General features: G+C 44.1%; 2 protein-coding genes across 3 annotated transcripts in view; one reads left to right on the forward strand and one right to left on the reverse strand.

Moving 5' to 3' along the window:
- Positions 1-4,912: 4,912 nt before the first annotated feature.
- Positions 4,913-10,471, forward strand: LOC137890060 (acetylcholinesterase collagenic tail peptide-like). 2 transcript variants are annotated; one of them, XM_068734157.1, is made up of 16 exons: positions 4,913-5,178; positions 5,697-5,812; positions 6,064-6,141; positions 6,992-7,104; positions 7,357-7,398; positions 7,554-7,580; positions 7,764-7,835; positions 7,932-7,997; positions 8,166-8,192; positions 8,292-8,336; positions 8,446-8,481; positions 8,607-8,687; positions 9,560-9,656; positions 9,830-9,939; positions 10,034-10,153; positions 10,321-10,471. In XM_068734157.1, exons 3-16 carry the CDS (start codon positions 6,075-6,077, stop codon positions 10,336-10,338), a joined length of 921 nt encoding a protein of 306 aa, XP_068590258.1. In that variant the 5' UTR covers positions 4,913-5,178; positions 5,697-5,812; positions 6,064-6,074; the 3' UTR covers positions 10,339-10,471. The 2 variants fall into 2 exon arrangements, with proteins under 2 accessions (XP_068590258.1, XP_068590257.1); XM_068734156.1 differs by lacking the exon at positions 5,697-5,812.
- Positions 10,472-13,919: 3,448 nt separating this feature from the next.
- raph1a (Ras association (RalGDS/AF-6) and pleckstrin homology domains 1a) overlaps positions 13,920-20,040 on the reverse strand; it is a 50,986-nt gene continuing 44,865 nt past the window's right edge. The window contains 6 exon segments of the mRNA XM_068734096.1: positions 13,920-16,779; positions 18,188-18,318; positions 18,418-18,535; positions 18,625-18,723; positions 19,395-19,505; positions 19,747-19,890. Coding sequence (XP_068590197.1) covers positions 14,416-16,779; positions 18,188-18,318; positions 18,418-18,535; positions 18,625-18,723; positions 19,395-19,505; positions 19,747-19,890 — 2,967 coding nt within the window. The 3' untranslated portion in view covers positions 13,920-14,415.

Consider the following 20,040-nt stretch of genomic DNA (forward strand, 5'->3'; position numbering starts at 1 on the left):
ACATAGTCATAGTATAGCATGTCGAAAAATGAAAAAAACAGTCAAAGTGTAGCATGTCAAGTTGGGGATCGAACCAACAACCTTATGATTGATAGGCGGCCCTGCTCTCCACTTAACCACAGTCACCAGTTGAGAACCACTGGCATCTAAAAACAGTCATAGTATAGCATGTCTAAAAAAAATGAAAAAACAGTCATAGTATAGCATGTCGAAAAAAGTGAAAAAACAGTCATAGTATAGCATGTCGAAAAAAGTGAAAAAACAGTCATAGTATAGCATGTCGAAAAAAGTGAAAAAACAGTCATAGTATAGCATGTCGAAAAAAGTGAAAAAACAGTCATAGTATAGCATGTCGAAAAAAAACAGTCATAGTACAGCATGTTGAGATGGGGATCGAACCGACAACCTTCTGATTGATAGGCGGCCCTGCTCTCCACTTAGCCACAGTCACCAGTTGAGAGCTACTGGCATAGTATGTCTAAAAAAAGTGAAAAAAACAGTCATAGTATAGTATTTTGAAAAAAAGTTAAAAAGTAATTTAGCAGACTCTTTTCTTCAAAGCGACTTACAATTCAGAATCTATCTACACACCGTAAATGCAGCAACAGGAGCAATTTTGGGGTTGCTCAACGACAAATTGACATGAGACTAATAGAGCAGAAGTTGGGGATCGAACCACTAACCCTCTGATTGAAAGGCAGCACTGCTCTCCACTTAGCCACAGTCACCAGTTAAGAACTACTGGCATAGTATGTCTAAAAAAAGTCATAGTATAGCATGTCTAAAAAAAGTGAAAAAAACAGTCATAGTATAGCATGTCAAAAAAGGAAAAAACAGTCATAGTGTAGCAGGTCTAAAAAAAGTCATTATCTGTATGATGTAAAAAATCATTATCTATACAGTGCAGGCACAGGACGACTTTGGGGTTAAGTGTCTTGTTCTAGGATACATTGACATGAGACTAACGGAGCAGGAGCTGGGGATCGAACCTACGCCCTTCTGATTGATAGGCGGTACTGCTCTCCACTTAACCACAGTCAACAGTTGAGAACCACTGGCATAGTATGTCTAAAAAAAGTCATAGTATAGAATGTCTAAAAAAAGTCATAGTATAGCATGTCTAAAAACAGTCATAGTATAGCATGTCGAAAAAAGTGAAAAAACAGTCATAGTATAACATGTCAAAAAAAAAGAAAAAACAGTCATAGTGTAGCATGTCAAAAAAAATGAAAAAACAGTCATAGTATAGCATGTCGAAAAAAGTGAAAAAACAGTCATAGTATAACATGTCGAAAAAAGTGAAAAAGACAGTCATGGTATAGCATGTCAAAAAAAGTGAAAAAACAGTCATAGTACAGCATGTCAAGATGGGGATCGAACCGACAACCTTCTGATTGATAGGCGGCACTACTCTCCACTTAACCACAGTCACCAGTTGAGAACTGCTGGCATAGTATGTCTAAAAAAAGTCATAGTATAGAATGTCTAAAAACAGTCATAGTATAGTATGTCTAAAAAAAAAGAAAAAAACAGTCATAGTATAGCATGTCAAAAAAAGTGAAAAAAACAGTCATAGTATAGCATGTCGAAAAAAAGTGAAAAAAACAGTCATAGTATAGCATGTCAAAAAAGGAAAAAACAGTCATAGTACAGCATGTCGAGTTGGCGATTGAACCGACAACCTTATGATTGATAGGCGGCCCTGCTCTCCACTTAGCCACAGTCACCAGCTGAGAACTACTGGTATAGTATGTCTAAAAAAAGTCATAGTATAGAATGTCTAAAAAAATGAAAAAAACAGTCATAGTATAGCATGTCGAAAAAAGTGAAAAAAACAGTCATAGTATAACATGTCGAAAAAAGGAAAAAACAGTCATAGTATAGCATGTCGAAAAAAGTGAAAAAACAGTCATAGTATAGCATGTCGAAAAAAAGTGAAAAAAACAGTCATAGTATAGCATGTCGAAAAAGGAAAAAACAGTGATAGTAAAGCTTGTCGAGATGGGGATCAAACCGACAACCTTCTGATTGATAGGCGGCACTGCTCTCCACTTAACCACAGTCACCAGTTGAGAACTGCTGGCATAGTATGTCTAAAAAAAGTCATAGTATAGAATGTCTAAAAAAATACGTAGTATAACATGTCTAAAAACAGTCATAGTATAGCATGTCGAAAAAAAAAAGAAAAAAACAGTCATAGTATAACATGTCGAAAAAAAGAAAAAACAGTCACAGCATAGCATGTTGAAAAAAGTGAAAAAAACAGTCATAGTTTAATATAACATGTCAAAAAAAGGAAAAAACTGTCATAGTATAACATGTCAAAAAAAGGAAAAAACAGTCATAGTATAGCATGTCAAAAAAAGTGAAAAAAACAGTCATAGTATAACATGTCAAAAAAAGTGAAAAAAACAGTCATAGTATAGCATGTCGAAAAAAGTGAAAAAGTCATAGTATAGCATGTCGAAAAAAGGTGTAAAAAAAGTCATAGTAGAATGTCAAAAAAAGTTTTAAAAAAGTCATAGTATAGTATGTTGAAAATTTAAAAAAGTCATAATATAGTATTTTGAAAAAAGTTAAAAAAAAGTCATAGTAGTATGTCGAAAAAAGTACAAAAAGTCATAGTAGAATGTTAAAAAAAGTAAAAAAAAAAAAGTCATAGTATAGTGTGTTGAAAATTTAAAAAAAAGTCATAATATAGCATTTTGAAAAAAAGTAAAAAAACAGTCATAGTATAGCATGTCGAAAAAAGGAAAAAACAGTCATAGTGTAGCATGTTGAAAAATGGAAAAAACAGTCATAGCATAGCATGTCAAAAAAAAGTGAAAAAAACAGTCATAGTATAGCATGTCGAAAAAAAGTGAAAAAAACAGTCATAGTGTAGCATGTCGAAAAAAAGTGAAAAAAACAGTCATAGTGTAGCATGTCGAAAAAAAGTGTAAAAAACAGTCATAGTGTAGCATGTTGAAAAATGGAAAAAACAGTCATAGTATAGCATGTCAAAAAAAGTGAAAAAAACAGTCATAGTATAACATGTCGAAAAAAGGAAAAAACAGTCATAGTATAGCATGTCGAAAAAAGTGAAAAAAACAGTCATAGTATAGCATGTCGAAAAAAGTGAAAAAACAGTCATAGTATAGCATGTCGAAAAAAAGTGAAAAAAACAGTCATAGTATAGCATGTCGAAAAAGGAAAAAACAGTGATAGTAAAGCTTGTCGAGATGGGGATCAAACCGACAACCTTCTGATTGATAGGCGGCACTGCTCTCCACTTAACCACAGTCACCAGTTGACAACTGCTGGCATAGTATGTCTAAAAAAAGTCATAGTATAGAATGTTTAAAAAAATACGTAGTATAACATGTCTAAAAACAGTCATAGTATAGCATGTCGAAAAAAAAAAGAAAAAAACAGTCATAGTATAGCATGTCAAAAAAAGTGTAAAAAACAGTCATAGTATAGCATGTCGAAAAAAGTGAAAAAAACAGTCATAGTATAACATGTCAAAAAAAGTGAAAAAAACAGTCATAGTATAGCATGTCGAAAAAAGTGAAAAAGTCATAGTATAGCATGTCGAAAAAAGGTGTAAAAAAAGTCATAGTAGAATGTCAAAAAAAGTTTTAAAAAAGTCATAGTATAGTATGTTGAAAATTTAAAAAAGTCATAATATAGTATTTTGAAAAAAGTTAAAAAAAAAGTCATAGTAGTATGTCGAAAAAAGTACAAAAAGTCATAGTAGAATGTTAAAAAAAGTAAAAAAAAAAAGTCATAGTATAGTGTGTTGAAAATTTAAAAAAAAGTCATAATATAGCATTTTGAAAAAAAGTAAAAAAACAGTCATAGTATAGCATGTCGAAAAAAGGAAAAAACAGTCATAGTGTAGCATGTTGAAAAATGGAAAAAACAGTCATAGCATAGCATGTCAAAAAAAAGTGAAAAAAACAGTCATAGTATAGCATGTCGAAAAAAAGTGAAAAAAACAGTCATAGTGTAGCATGTCGAAAAAAAGTGTAAAAAACAGTCATAGTGTAGCATGTCGAAAAATGGAAAAAACAGTCATAGTATAGCATGTCAAAAAAAGTGAAAAAAACAGTCATAGTATAACATGTCGAAAAAAAGTGAAAAAAACAGTCAAAGTATAACATTTCGAAAAAAGGAAAAAACAGTCATAGTGTAGCATGTCAAAAAAAGTGAAAAAAAGTCATAGTATAGCATGTCGAAAAAAGGAAAAAACAGTCATAGTATAGCATGTCAAAAAAAGTGAAAAAAACAGTCATAGTATAGTATTTTGAAAAAAGTAAAAAAAAAGTCATAGTAGTATGTCGAAAAAAAGTACAAAAAACTGTCATAGTAGAATGTCAAAAAAAGTTTAAAAAAGTCATAGTATAGTGTGTTGAAAATTAAAAAAACTCATAATATAGTATTTTGAAAAAAGTAAAAAAAAGTCATAGTATCGTATTTTGAAAAAAAGTAAAAAAAAAAAAAAGTCACAGTATAGTGTGTTGAAATAAAAAAAAAGTCTGCAAGGATCTATGCAGTTCCTCTGTTCATAATTTAGACATGTTTAGTGTGTAAGCCCGCATGTTTAGCAGACATAGTTACACGTATGTGTGATGTCCCCCCCCCCCCCCGTTGACCTCACCGTGAGGTCTCTGCATCACAGCATCAGTTGGTTTATAGAATTACATTAAGCTGAGAGGAAGTTGGATAAAAGCCTAGACTGTAAATGGAAAAGCGATGGTAACGATAATATAATAGAATCTGACAGAAGGTGCCGCTGACTCCTCTCCCCCGGTTTGCATCCTCTCTCCCGCGCGGCGGCCCTGATGAGCGGGCTCCTCTTTGGCTCGGCGGTGTTGATTAATTATCTGATTATTTCTGCAGAGCGCTGCCAGAGGCTGCGTTGCATTTACACACTTTTTTTTTTTTTAATTGAGATAAGTCGGGGACTCGGGCGTGCAAGCTTAGCAGATTGGGGCTCCGTGCTCTGCTGGACGATGACCAGGAAGACAAAGACATCTCCACTGCAGGACGAGAGAGAGAGAGAGAGAGAGAGAGAGAGAGAGAGAGAGAGAGAGAGAGAGAGAGAGAGAGAGAGAGAGAGAGAGAGACAAAGAGAGAGAGAGAGAGAGAGACAGAGAGAGAGAGAGCTGCCACACCGGAGGAGACGCCGCCGAGGTAAGATCACAACACATGGGAACACACACACACACACACACACACACACACACACACACACACACGGGCATTTTGAACCTCTGATAGCTCCACTATGAGAAGCATCAGTGTGTGTGTGTGTGTGTGTGTGTGTGTGTCATGAGCGGGCAATCCTGATAAAATGCCAGGATGGATGTCCTCAGATGCACCGTCTTCTTTTGAGTGTTGTGTCTCTATGAAGTCCGTTCATGTCTGTCGATGCTGATTTAGAAAATGTCTCAGCAGAAGTCAGTCCGTTGTCTTCAGCCGTCGACACTTATTGTAAATTCAAAGCGTATAAGTTTGCACGAGGAAATCTACCAGTACCTTTTTAGAAACCAGTAGAGTGATGTCTTTTTCTGCCTCATTGCTGTAATAAATAACTTCTTGAACCGTACAATTGTAAGCTAGTTCGACTTTTACAGTATTTTACTTGTTTGAAGAACGAGAGATTTAAAGCTTGAATCTGCGACTTGTAATCTGTGTTAATTGCGAGAAAGCTTCCACTGCACCCTGAGAGGAACGGATTATTAAAGATCAAGGTTTCTTCATCTGAATCTGAACTCCCCATCACGCCTATCGAGAGCGCACGAGTCCTGCTTCTTCTCTACCAGCGGTTTGTTGGTTTGTTTGTGTTGTTTGTGTTGTTTGTGTTGTCAGGAGTGGTGATACATGAACACACTCTCTCAAGCGCAACAAGACAGAATGTTGAAGTGATGGTTTATGAACCTCAGATCAGATCTTTAGACAAAAAATATCATATATGGAAAAAGAGGAACCTAAATTAACACGTTCAAAAAGTTTCCATTTTTTCTCATCATCATGTAAAGTTTAGTTTCGATTTGTAACATTCTGTCGTCGTTGCAGGAAGTGAGGAGATGCTGACTCAGCTGGTTTTGGGGTGGACTGCCTTGCTCAGCGGCCTGCAGCCGGCTGTGGCCTCAAGTGAGTACAGACATGAGCCAGAGGCAACTAGACCTCAAGATCAATCCATGGATCACCGGGCACAGGCCCAGGGGCCCAAAGTGTCAGGGCCCCCCCCCCCCGGCCTTCACCTACTAAACGCCACTCAAAGAGACAAAACAGGAAGAGACATAAAGAGACACAAATGGACTATAAAGAGCTAATGAAAACACTACCGAAGAGATGCAGAACAGCAACAAGAAGCTAAACAACTATGTAGCAATTTACATGACTTCAATGGTCACTTCAGAGTTTCAGAAGATTGTGTCTCTCTCTCTCTGTCTGTCTCTCTGTCTGTCTGTCTCTCTCTGTCTGTCTCTCTGTCTGTCTGTGTCTGTCTGTCTGTCCGTCTGTCTGTCTTTTTGTGTCTTTCTGTCTCTCTGTGTCTCTCTATCTGTCTCTCTCTCTCTCTCTCTGTCTGTCTGTCTCTCTGTCTGTCTGTGTCTGTCTCTCTGTCTTTTTGTGTCTCTCTGTCTCTCTCTGTCTCTCTCTCTCTCTCTCTCTCTCTCTCTCTCTCTGTCTGTCTGTCTCTCTGTCTCTTTGTCTGTCTGTCTGTCTCTCTCTGTCTGTCTCTCTGTCTGTCTTTCTGTGTCTCTCTGTCTCTCTCTGTCTCTGTCTGTCTGTGTCTGTCTCTCTGTCTGTCTGTCTTTTTGTGTCTCTCTGTCTCTCTCTCTCTGTCTGTCTGTCTGTCTCTCTGTCTGTCTGTCTGTCTCTCTGTCTCTTTGTCTGTCTGTCTGTCTCTTTGTCTGTCTGTCTGTCTCTCTGTCTGTCTTTCTGTGTCTCTCTGTCTCTCTCTGTCTGTCTCTGTCTCTCTCTCTGTCTGTCTGTGTAGGATTTCTGTCGACCAGAGACAGCAGGTGGTCCGCTCTGAAATGTGAAGTCTTCTTCCCTCCTCCACCTCCGCCTCCTGTGTTTCCTACAGTCAGACGGAAAGCAGAGCTGATGGTGATGACACACACACACACACAAACACACACACACACACACACACACACACACACACACACACACACACTGATGCATTACCGTAAGAGTGCGTTCAGGTTGAGCTCAGTTAAAGCCTCTGCATGTAGACTCAATCCATCAGCCACAGTGTGTGTTTTGTGAGGGAGCAGCGTCTGCACTCTTCAAATCCTCCACACGGGGGCTTCAACCGTAAAATGTCTTAACGAACATATTCTGCATTTAACTCCTCAGGTTGATCTGATGGAACTCATCACAGGAGCCAAAGGGGAGAAGGTAGGTCAGACCTCGCTTATGAATCCTGCTTCTTTATGGGACCAGAAACCAAGAAATGTGTTATTAAATAAACTGTGTGTGTGATGTAAAGTAGTAGACTACTCTTTGTATTATTAGCACTATGCAGCAAACATTAATAGTGTTTGTGTTTAAAGGGCTGCAGAGGACCCAGAGGACCCAAGGTACACACACACACACACACACACACACACACACACACACACACACACACATTTAACCCCATCTTTCTGCATGTGTAAGAATTGAGCTCCTCTCTACAACAACATGAAAAGTCACGCCGTTTCAAAACTGCTGTGTGTGTGTGTGTGTGTGTGTGTGTGTGTGTGTGTGTGTGTGTGTTTTAGGGGCCACCTGGTGTGATGGGTCCAGAGGCAGAACCTGGAACACATGGACCCATGGGACCGCCTGGTCAAAAGGTCACAGAAAGACACAGATTCGTGTGTGTTATCAAACCCACGCTACATAACGGGGTGATTCGGAACGTGATTGTGGGTTTTTTGATGTTTCCTCAGGGGGAGAAGGGGGACCGAGGCTGGAGGGGCCTTTATGGAGACATAGGAACCCCCGGGACGATGAAGGTACATTAGACGCTTCATGCTGCGTTCCTTGTTTGATGCATATCACACAACCTTATGTAGGCTACATGTACATGATGGAAGCCGGGCAGCAACCACCACCGCCACTACAGGCTGCGTATCTCGTGCAGCGCTCTAATTCTAGGACTCATAATGTGTGTGTATTCACAGGGCAGTAAGGGACGGAAGGGATTCAGGGTGAGTGACCGCTCTTTTTTTGGTTTTATACACTCGGTACACCGCTGGCTTTGATAAAGAGCCACACTTTTCGTGATCTTCTTTGCGTCCCTCCATCAGGGGGATGCAGGCGTGAGAGGAACCAGAGGAGCCGGTGGAGAGAAGGTGAGGGGGAAGAATGAGCTGGAAAGGTGACATGATTTGACAGGAATGGTGGAAACAGTTTTGTACCAGTGGAGGGGGGGGGGGGGGGTCTCTCCGTGTGTCTCTTCAGGGCGAGCGTGGCGTCGCTGCAGCGCCGGGAGAGAAGGTTAGAAGACCGGCTGACGTGATTTAAGTCCAAAAATAAATAAATAAAAAATCAAAGTGAGTGGAGAGTGAAGCTGTGGTGACGTTCTGTTCTGTTCTGTGCTGTTCTGTTCTGTGCCGGTCCAGGGCGATGCGGGCCAGTGGGGAGACGCAGGGCAGAGGGGTGAGCAAGGACCCAGAGGAGAGCCTGGAGGCAGAGGAACCCTGGTCGGTATAAAGTTGTTGCTCGGTTGCCACTTGATAAATTGTGTAGTCGTTGCTCTGTCTACTCACACGGGACACAACCGAACGGAAACAATAGATGTTGTGATTGTGGAGCAGGTTGACAGCAATTTACATGACTTCACTTCAGAGTCTCAGAAGATTCTGTCTGTCTCTCTGTCTGTCTCTGTGTCTGTCTGTCTGTCTCTCTGTCTCTGTGTCTGTCTGTCTCTCTCTCTGTCTGTCTGTCTCTGTCTGTCTGTCTCTCTCTCTGTCTGCCTCTCTGTCTGTCTCTCTCTCTGTCTGCCTCTCTGTCTCTGTGTCTGTCTGTCTGTCTCTTTGTCTCTCTGTCTGTCTGTCTCTCTCTCTGTCTGTCTCTGTGTCTCTCTGTCTGTCTGTCTGTCTGTCTGTCTGTCAGTCTCTCTGTCTGTCTGTCTCTGTCTGTCTGTCTCTCTCTCTGTCTGTCTCTGTGTCTCTCTGTCTGTCTGTCTGTCTGTCTGTCTGTCAGTCTCTCTGTCTGTCTGTCTCTGTCTGTCTGTCTCTCTGTGTCTGTCTGTCTGTCTGTCTCCCTCTCTGTCTGTCTGTCTCTGTCTGTCTGTCTGTCTGTCTGTCTCTGTCTGTCTGTCTCTCTCTCTGTCTGTCTCTGTGTCTGTCTGTCTGTCTCTTTGTCTCTCTGTCTTTGTGTCTGTCTCTGTGTCTGTCTGTCTGAAAGAGTGGATGCATTTATATATATATATATATATATATATATATATATATATATATGTACATGTACAACTGTTGAGACGCAGCTGGTTGTCTCAGTTTGTGTCCCTGCTGACCAGCTAGTTGTTCAGTCAGTCAATCGTTCAGTGACTAAAATGAACCACTGTGCTCAGGGGTCGACGGGATCTCGTGGACCCGCAGGGAGGCCGGGTCACCCCGGTGCTGCGGGGCTGTCCGGTCTGACTGGAGAGCCTGGTCTACCTGGACAAGGTGCGCGACAGCGGGAAGGTTCATACGGTGGTAGACGGGGGGGGGGGGGGGGGGGGGGGACTATGCCTACCCTGTTATTGGTTATTAACCAGCAGTTCTGAAAGAATGAAAAAAGATGAAACTCGGAGCAACGGAATGAATGCGGCATGAATGTGTCACTTGTGTTGTTGTAGTGTACGTCCTACAAGGCCCCCAGGGAGACACGGGAGACCGAGGTCCATCAGCCAAATGCAACTGTTCACAGGTTCAAACCCCGGAGCGGGTGTGGGACAGGGTCCAGACGGTCAGTGTCTCTCTCACACACACACACACACACACACACACACACTCTATAACTCGTGCACGCAACAGAGTACATTATGTCTGTCTGTCTCCAGATCTTTATCGCGGACGGGGAGAGACAGATGAGGAGGCTGCGGGCGGAGAACGTGATGGTGCTGCGGACAGACAGGAAAGCTCTGTACATCTACTCTGAGTCTCAGTGGATCAACGTGTTGGTAAGTTCTGCTGGAGACGCATTATTAGAAGCACCAGGAAGTAGTGATGATGTGATATGAATGATAGTAGTCCTGTCTGTGGAGATCACAGTGATGAATAAGGTTGTCAGAAGGACAGATGATGTGACTTTCTTTGTGTTTCCTTGCTGCTTCCTGTTTTGGACCAGGAGGACCTCAGACACTGACCCCACACTGCGTTCTACGCTGGCCCAAGTGCCCTCGAGCAACAGCAACCTTCACTCGGTGGCCACCAGCTCATGGCTGTGGTCCTACTGGGAAGCTTCCAGACGTTAAATAAAGGATGTGCTTTCCTCTGTACAGCTCCTCTCAGATGTATTATTATTATTATTTATTGCATTTATATGTTTCAGTGAGTCTTAACTTCAGCCTTTCCTCTCGTCAGATTTGCACACAGAGTTATAGTTATAGTTATTACTATTAAACAATCTCGATCCAGAGTGTTTCTCTTTGTTTTAACTGTATTTTTCATTTTAATGTTTAGTTTTATTTAATGATTCTAGAATGTATTTTTTTTTTATTTATCTCTCAGAATATGCTGCTGCTACAGAAAGATGAATACAAATCAGATTACCGATATCTGAAGTTCAAGGTTGTTGTTTTTATGATTTAGTCTCGATGTTAAAAAAAGCCATAAAATAATATGAAATGAAAAAGTCATAGTATAGTATGTTATAAAAAGTCATAGTACATATAGTATGTGATAAAGTCAAAACAATTCATAGTATATGACAGTATATGACATACTATATCATTACTTCTTTCATGACATTTTATGACATACTATACTTTGTTTTTTTATGACTACTATGAATTTATTTTAATAACTTTTTATGACATATTTTAGGACATATGCGATGAATTTATCACACTATATGTACTATGACTTTTTCATTTTATACTATGACTTTTTATGACATACTATACCATTACTTTAACGTTTTATGACATACTATACTATAACTTTTTTATGATTTTTTATGACATATTATACTATGACATTTTATTACTATTTATGACAAATTAAATACCATGACTTAATATCTCTCTTTGACATACTATACTATGACTTTTTTATGACATAGTATACTATAATGTTTTTGATTACATACTATATTATGACATTAATTCAATTTTTATAGCATATTATGCTAAGCCTAACTACAATTTAAAAAAAGAAAGACTGCAATGTAATCAAAACAAAATCAAATACAGAAGCTTGGATTACAACACACACACACACACACACACACACACACACACGCACACACACACACACACACACACACACACACACACACACACACACACTTTACATTGCAAACAGTTGTTTGCTGCTATATTAATGTTTGCAGCTCCTTTAAAAAAACAACATCTATCTTTGTTGTTGGCAGTTTTTCAGGCTCTTAAACCGGGTGAAGCATCCTGACAGTCTATGCTGTCAGGATGCTGCATGCGTCATCAGATATCAAAGTCAGTTTAAAGACAGACCAGATCACCCACACTCTGAAATCCCCACATTTCCAAAGCCCCGGCAACAAACAGACTCTAGAAGCTTCTCTGGTTTGACTCATTTCTCCTTTATTTTAAATGCAACAGCAGGTTTGCTGCCTACGTCACGACGCCGCCGATCAGTTTTAAACTGTCGCTGAAACACACCGTGATGTAGACTTAGTGATTACTTTTGGGCACAGGAAGTACTTCTCTCACCCCCCCCCCCCTCCCCCTGAACAATATCACAAAACAGGTTTGATCATAAAACTAATTGAAACCATGAGACTCGTACATTCAAATTAAATCAGAGTACTTCAAAAAACAGAAAGGATTGCACATTAAGAATCAAAGCTGTTGGCGTCTGTGCGGAAACCAGGAAACCAGGCCGACGTTCAGCTGCACATAAAATCAAAAAACAGATGACCAGTAAATGTAATTTTCTTTAAAAAAAAAAAAAGCCTTGATCAGCTGATCTGGACACAGTCTTCTTCTTTAAGATGTCAGACCATGTTCCTGTAGAAGGGTGCTAGCAGACGAGCTAACTAGCTAACCACCGGACGTCTGATCTGACGCATGCGCCCCACTGGAGCAGACTATCGGGACTATTCGCTGACTAACGGACAACATGTTGCTAAAGACGCCCATCAGACCGGTCTGACTAACTAGATAACTAATCCCCCAAAGAGACCCAGAGGAAGAGGCCTCATGGATACACCTCTAAGTGCCGCCGCTGCTTTTTTTTTTTTTTAGAGTGCTTACAACCGCCTCCTGTTCCCTGAAGCACTTATTAAGGTTGATGTCAGTAGGGTCAGAGAATAGTTCGTGCCTATAATTAGAATCCTAATTTTTGTCCAAAAAGACTCCAGGCCACCATCTATAGGTGACTAAGAAAAACAATAAATATTTACGATATTGCAAACCAGCGCAAGACCATTTTTTTCTTTCTTCTTTCTTTTGCTTTAAAACACAACTTAAATTATTACAAAACTTGTCGCAGATGAATTTCCTGTCTATTGACTTACAGTTAATCAAGTTATGATTTGAAATACGTGGCTGAAATTAGGCAAAAATTCAAAAGAAGCTCCGTGTTTGTCACTCGTTAGAATACCTAACCCAGCAGACGAGGCTGGAGTTTACAGCGACTACAACAGAACAGTAGAAATACAGAACTATGTCTGGGTATTGGACCAACTACAAGGAGTCTCCTGTCAAATTCTGCACAGGTGCAACTGAGGCCTCCGGTCTTTTGATGCTACCACTGGGTGGCGCCAGCTTGACTCCCACCGGTGTTAGTTGCCGCTTGTCGTCCCACACCAGCTCCTCCTCCTTCTTTGTAGCCCAAATTCAGATTTTTCTTTTTTTCTCCCTCCGGCTGCAGTATTCTGACAAAGATGGCAGTGTGTGTGTGTCTTAACCTTTAAACTCCAGGCTTCAAAATGTCAGAAAGCTAACGGCTGACATCACAGAGGTCACAGGTCGAGGGCGTCGCCGAGCAGCTGTGAGCAGTTTGAGCGTCTTTTTTTTTCAGGCACTTGTTCCCTGGGCTTCTCTGATCACTGTAGACGCTTCAAGCGGACACACGTCCTTTAATAACCAACGGCAAAAGCGGCCAGTTGTTACAGATGACCAACTGTTTAACGAGCAAAATCCTCGATCTGCTTCCTTTGTAGCCGGTTATCAAAGAATGACCTAACTCCTAAGTGGACTAACTTGTTACGAATAAACAGAATGGAGTCCGTTTAATCGAGGACTGCCATCAAAATGTTTTGATGTCGCTCAGGCTGAGCTCAGACCTAAAAAGGGACAGTACTGATAATACAAAACGGACCGATATCAACAAGCTTAGATCTGGACGATCTGTTATTTTGGACCGCTGAGATCAGAAGGGATCAAGGTGGATCTGAAAAGGTGCAAGCTACGCCCCCGACTGCCTCCAAGACATCGGACCTCACAGAGAGAGAAGAGGGGAGTGCTCTGTGATCTGAGCACAGCCGTAGTCATATATTTAACAAGACATAAAATCAGATGAAATGATCCAAATGTGAAGTAGTTCGGTAACTCTGGATCGACACGCGAGTCAAACTCACTCTCCTTTTGACACTTCTTTAAAAACGTAAAATAATTATAATAATAATAATAATAATAATATCTTTCCAGTATTAAATAATCTTATATAAAAACACACACAAAAAGTTTGAAATAAATGGCAATGCATCCCCCCCCCGGTCCCCCCAGTTCACGACACACATCTCTATACACATCGCCCCCCCACTTCAACATCTCTCCATCCTTCCATTGGTCCCTCCTTCCCTTCGTCGGTTGCCACGGCTCCATGCAGTACCAGGTATTGTGCAGCAAATAGTCTCTGTTGCTGTTGTCATTCAAGTCTCGTCTTTTTTGTATATTTCAATGCAAAGCTGCACAGACATTGTGAAAAAAGCTTGATAGGTGATTCTTCTGGCTTGCTTGTATACAGATATATATATATACATATATATATATATTTTTTTTTTACTCATGTCATTGGGTTAAACATGTATCGGTAATGATAGTAATAATGAGGATAATAGGAACAATCTTAGATTAAGAGTAGGAAAGACGGCTTGCTACTTGCTCGGAATCCAAGGGCGGATGGTTTGGGATGAGGAGAGACGGACGAGTCAAGACAGACATTTGATTATTTCTTCTCTGCATGAGACCTAAAACAGTCAGTTCAGTTTCTTTAGGCTCCGCCCAGCGTCCCTCGCTCCCTACCAGTCACCGGTCAGTTTGGTGCTTTGGTCCCGTTTTGGAGGAGCGGGAGGCGGGCCTCGCCGCAGCGTTGCATAGCCTGAGATGTTGGCATGTTTGGTGGAGTGGGAGTGCGTGTGGTGGCGAGACAAAGTTTGGGAGTGTCCTCGGACGCCCTGCTGCTGCTGCTGCTGCTGCAGGAGCTCGGGGGGAGGAGGCGGGAGGAGCGCCATGTCGTCCATGGTGCCCACGGGCTCCATCTTAGAGGAGGGGATGAGGTGGGAAGACGTGAGCGAGCCGTGGCGGGACACCGACTTCCTCTTCAGGGTGCGGTTGAGGTCTTCCAGGAAGTGGGGCTTCAGTGTCAGGGAGCTCGGCCCCGGGGATTTCGGGGAGGTGGGGGGCACGGGAGAGGAGGAGGAGGAATAAGAGGACAGGGAGGGAGGCGGGGTCTGAGACAGAGGAGGCGGCGAGAGGGGCATCGACGTCGTGTTGTCGTACTGGGTCGTGTTGCTGATCCGCCGGTTCAGCGTCGGAGGAAGGACGGCCCCCTTTTTCAACGACCCTTGTTTCCACGACGACGACGACAAGGAGGAAGGTGCCGACTGTTGAGGCGGATGCATCTGAGGCTGGGGGTTCACCACGGCCACCTTTGGGGGGTGATGGAACTCTGACGGGTGGGGAGGAGGAGGGAAAAGCTCAAAGTCACTGGGGGGAGGCGGGAAGTAGTCGGGCGATGAGTCGAGGTGAGGAGGCTGGGCGGGGGGAGGCGGGGGAGGAGGGGATGGGAACTCAGAGGACTGATGGTGCTGGCCTGTCTGCAGACCCTGGAGGGCCAACGGCAGGTTGGCCAAGTTCAGCTTCCCCGGCTTCGGAAGCGGAGCAGGAAGTGCGGAGGAATCTTTCGAAGGAGACCCGGTCGCCGACGAGGAGCTGGACGAGGTACCCGTTTGAGGAGTTTGGCCAAATTTGCTGACCAGGCTCTCCACCTTGTTCGGCCTCTCATCCTGGGCCTCGCCCGATGAGCCGCACCGGATGGAGGAGGCTCTCTGCGGGGCCAGCGGAGGCCCCCGCTTGTTGGATCCCGTGGACGAGGTGGAAGGCGACTTCTTTATGGGGGAGCCCGTCTTGGAGGAGGATGACGACGGCGGTGGAGGGAACTCTCCGATCGAGCCGTCAGAAGGAGGCGGCGGGAACTCTGGGGACTGCGGAGCCACAACGCCTCCTGGCTGCCACTTTGGTTTGGCCTTGACCGCCGGGGGCGACTGAGGAGCGGTGAACTTCGATCCCTCCATGGAGTTGGAGGCGGGCAGAGAGGAAGGGGCAGAGTTTCCTGGGAACTGATTGACAATCTGCTTGACCAAAGAGGAGGTAGCGGCCGCGATGGAGACGGAGGAAAAGGAGGAGGAGGGGGAGATGGTGAGGTTTTTGGAGGAGAGGCTGTGTTGCTTCGGCAGAGTTGGAGGCGGCTGATTTGGGGAATGTCCTGTTGAGAAACTCTGCTGCTTTTTAACTGGCCCGTGGCCGCCAAAGGGCTGAGTTGGTGACACAGGTGAGAGGGCGATCGGGAGGGAAGAAGGACCCGAGGGCTTGCGGGCGGTTTGAGGAGGAAAACCACCAGTGAAGGTTTTGGGAGGCGCAGGAGGGGGCGCGTTGGGGGACAGAGGCCGGAGAACTTGCAGGGTGGCTGGAGGAGAAAGCTCGGCTGGAGGCGGAGGAGGAGAATTATCCTCACTCATCTCCTGGTTGAAGTCGTACACCATGTGAGGAAACTTCTGCGACAGGAACTGCTGCAGCCCACTGTTGGAGAAGTTGCAGGGGTCGGGGATGGGCTCTGGAGGGGGAGGCGGAGGTAACCCGTTGGCCTCCGGGCTCTCCGGTGGAGGAGGTGGGAGGTAGGAGGGCTCCTGCACGTCCTCCTCCAACGGGGGCGGCGGCGGCAGAGCAGAGGGGCTCACTGCACCGAACTTCAGCGCGGCCATGGCGGAGCCAGGAGCTGGCGTCGCGGGCGGCGGAGGAGGAGGGGGAGACGGTGGCAGCGGAGGGGAGGCGCTGTAAGCAGCCGGGAGGGTGTTGTAATTGGATTTGGTGGACTGGACGGGAAGGGCAGGCGGCTGGGCGGCTCCGGCCGGCTGCGTCCTGGACTGGTTCTGGCTCTGCAGGCGAGCCAGAGTGCTGTACTTGATGTACGAGGGGGTCGTTGCCGACTGGTGGGCCACGTTCACCATGGGCGGAGGCGGCGGAGGCGGAGAGGGCGGTGACGGGGAGGAATCGTCAGACGGGACGAGGCCGTCGGTGTAGCTGGTCCGGGAGGGCGGGATCAGGGGCTGGGGGGAGAGTATCTGGACGGGGATGGGTCTACTGATAGGGTCGATCCTCATCATCTGGAGAGAGGAATGGAGAAGAGGAGGAGACGTAGAGACAAGAGAGAAGGGGGTGATGAGAGGGAGGAAGAGAAACTAAAATTAAATCAGGTTACAAATAACGTCGAAACCAAACAATCCCAGACAAGATGCAAGTACTCAAACAACAAACGAGTGCAGTCTGAGAACACACAGCTACTGAAACTCCAAGCACACCGCAACCCTGAATTAGAGACACGAAAACCTTCTCACCCGCAGAATAAAAACGCAGCTGCACCACGACAACAGACCAAGACGACAGACTTTCCTACTTTCAACCGCGACCGAAGCAGCGCAGACCAGATCTATTCCCTCCGTTCTTACCTTTCACAACATGTGCATTACGCTAAAAGAAGACTCGGTGGAATAGCTTTACAGTAGCTCATTGTAAACTGGAGGGCTGTTCTTCCGTAAGTAGCTGAGCAGCAGTTTTTATAAGATTTAGGGGGGATTTAAACCGGTGTTTTCTGGAACAGATCACTTAGTCTCACTCCTGCGTCTGCAGACCCTTAGACTGACCTTTATACCGTTGCATTCCGCTGAAACGCATGTTGTCATTAAACGGTGTTTAACAGGTTCTAAACTGGGTTAAATAGCTCGTGAACTGGATCTAAAATGCTGTAGAAGTTCTCTTAATTGTGTTAATCTGGTCACGAATGTGTCAAACGAGTTGTAGGCTGAACAGCGTCCTGTTCTTTTGGTCATATTGTTTGTTGGTTAGGAGGAACATTCCATCACAGCACGAGGTTAGAACAAATCAACGGTTGAGCTGCAGCCATTTAAGAACAGGGACATTTAGTACACCAGTCACAACTAACTGATTACGGGTTTCTGATTTAATGTTTTTGTTTTATTAAACTCTGTGGATTAATATCTCGCAAACATCTTTTATAGGTTTTAAGTTCAGCTCAGATAAATTCAAAAGCGGCTCAACAAAAGAAAAGAAAATCAGAACAATAAATCAAATATATCCCCAGTAAGACGCCTTAAAATAAATAATAAATAATACATTTAAATGTGTCTATTATGTTCTGCAGAGTGAGACAGGTCCCCTCAGTTTCACAGCATTAGCCGACGCTACATCCACAAGCGCTGATTAAAGTAGTGAGATGCAAACCGGTTCACAAACATCTTCATGTTTCAAAGGCTGCAGCCAAACCGTCGACATGCCTGTTCACATCACTTCCTGTCTAACCTCCGCTCCCTCCTCCTCCTCCTCCTCCTCCTCCTCCTCCTCCTCCTCCTCCTCCTGCACAAAGAGGAACTGGCATTCGTCCCTTCGCCTTTGACCGCTGGCAGGGAAGCAAGAGGGGGGAAACATGGGAAATGTAGTCCGAACGTAAAAAAAAAAAACAGGACAAGGACAAAGCGTCCGAGCGAGCGTTCGCACCTCTCCTTGCGTTCCTCTCCTCCAGGCGTCGGAGAAGATGGAGCTGACGGCGCTCTGGGAGCGGGTGTGGCCCGATGACGTCATCTCCGACACGCCGCTGTCCGATTGGCTGGAATGGTTGGACTGGGACTCTGCGGCGTGGACAACGCATGCAGAAGTTAGTTTTGTTTAGCTTTTTGATGCATTTTATATCACCCACTACGTTTCTTGATTTCTTACGACGGACTGACCTGGAAGGCTGGAGCTGGATCCTGACTTGATGGAGGAAGAAGAGAGGGAGGACCAGTCATAGGCCGCCTCCGTCCTCCTCATCGCCTCCTGGAAGTTGATGTACAGCTGCTTCCCGTACTGACAGACACACACACAGATAACATGAAAACAGAGATACGGGCAGCAAAATGTTATGTTTTACAACAGGAAATGCTTTTTTTTCTTACCTTGGCGATTCGAATACTGTTGATCCACTGCTGGAGGGTTCTGACATCGTCACAGCAGAGGTACTTGATGTACTGAGACTTCTTCTGGATCTGAGGATGCTACACACACACACACACACACACACACACACACACACACACACACACACACACACACACACACACACACACACACACACACACACACACACACACACATCAATATAGTGACGGTGGAACTAATGAAACACTCCTCCTAATGCACAGGTTTCATCTTCACCTTCAATTTTTTCATATGCATTTTGGTATTTTCAATATCATAGCCTACTGTGACCTGTTGCCTTTTTTGTAAAGTGTTGGAGGAGTGAGTCTGTCTTTGACACTTTGCACGAATGTATTTAAAAATAAAAAATATATATATATGTTTCCTCTGCTCAAACCGGACCGGGAATCCCAAACCTGGGTGTGAAGCAAAATGTGACTTTTGTGCACCATCTCACATCTACAGGGTACTTTGTTATGATACTAGCACTGTCATTACTACTACTTTTGAACTAGTACTATTACTCAACTCCTGTCACAAACACATACATGTTATCATCTTAAATTACAATCAGCCCACCGCAGTATAAATGCATTAAAACAAACAAAAAAAACGCTGTTCTAGTAATTGTTTCAGTCTCTCGTCTTTTCTTTTGAAAGGGGTGTCGTTGCTGCGTCGCACCACTAGGTGGCATCGGGAGACTACGGTGCCACAAACCAGGACAGTAGTGATCGTTGCGTGACCGTACCTTCAGCACCATGCAGTAGTCGGTGGGAGCCTTGTACTTGCTCTTGTAGTCCTGTCCGTGGTAGACGTTAACGTGGTCCAGCTGGAGGAAACACACCAGGTCTCTGGACGCCTACGCAAACGCAAACGCGTTCAGATTCACAATAACTAAACATCATCACTGTTTGACATGAATGAAGAAAACCGCTGGTCCCTCCTCCTCGTTGCCCTCTCAGCTTCTCGTCACTACACACACACACACACACACACACACACACACACACACACACACACACACACACACACACACACACACACACACACACACACACACACACACACACACACACACACACACACACACACACACACACCTTGGCCTTTCCCTTGGGGACGTAGTAGATGCCAGAAGCCCTCAGCAGGAAGTAGCGTTTCTTCCACGACTTCTTGCCGTCCTCCTTCAGCCACAACACTCCCTCCATCTCGGGGACGGACACGGAGCTGCCGCCAAAACACTCCTGACACACACACACACACACACACACACACACACACACACACACACACACACACACAGAGAAACAGCAGATGCTTGTTAATTGCTCGTTTAGTTCACCAGCTGAACTGAAGAATGAGTGAGAGCGATTTGTTGTTCACAGTAAACAATT

This window comes from Cebidichthys violaceus, unplaced genomic scaffold (genome assembly GCF_023349555.1).
Source record: "Cebidichthys violaceus isolate CVI_PGR_0920_01 unplaced genomic scaffold, fCebVio1.0.p SCAF_61, whole genome shotgun sequence".
NCBI lineage: Eukaryota > Metazoa > Chordata > Actinopteri > Perciformes > Stichaeidae > Cebidichthys > Cebidichthys violaceus.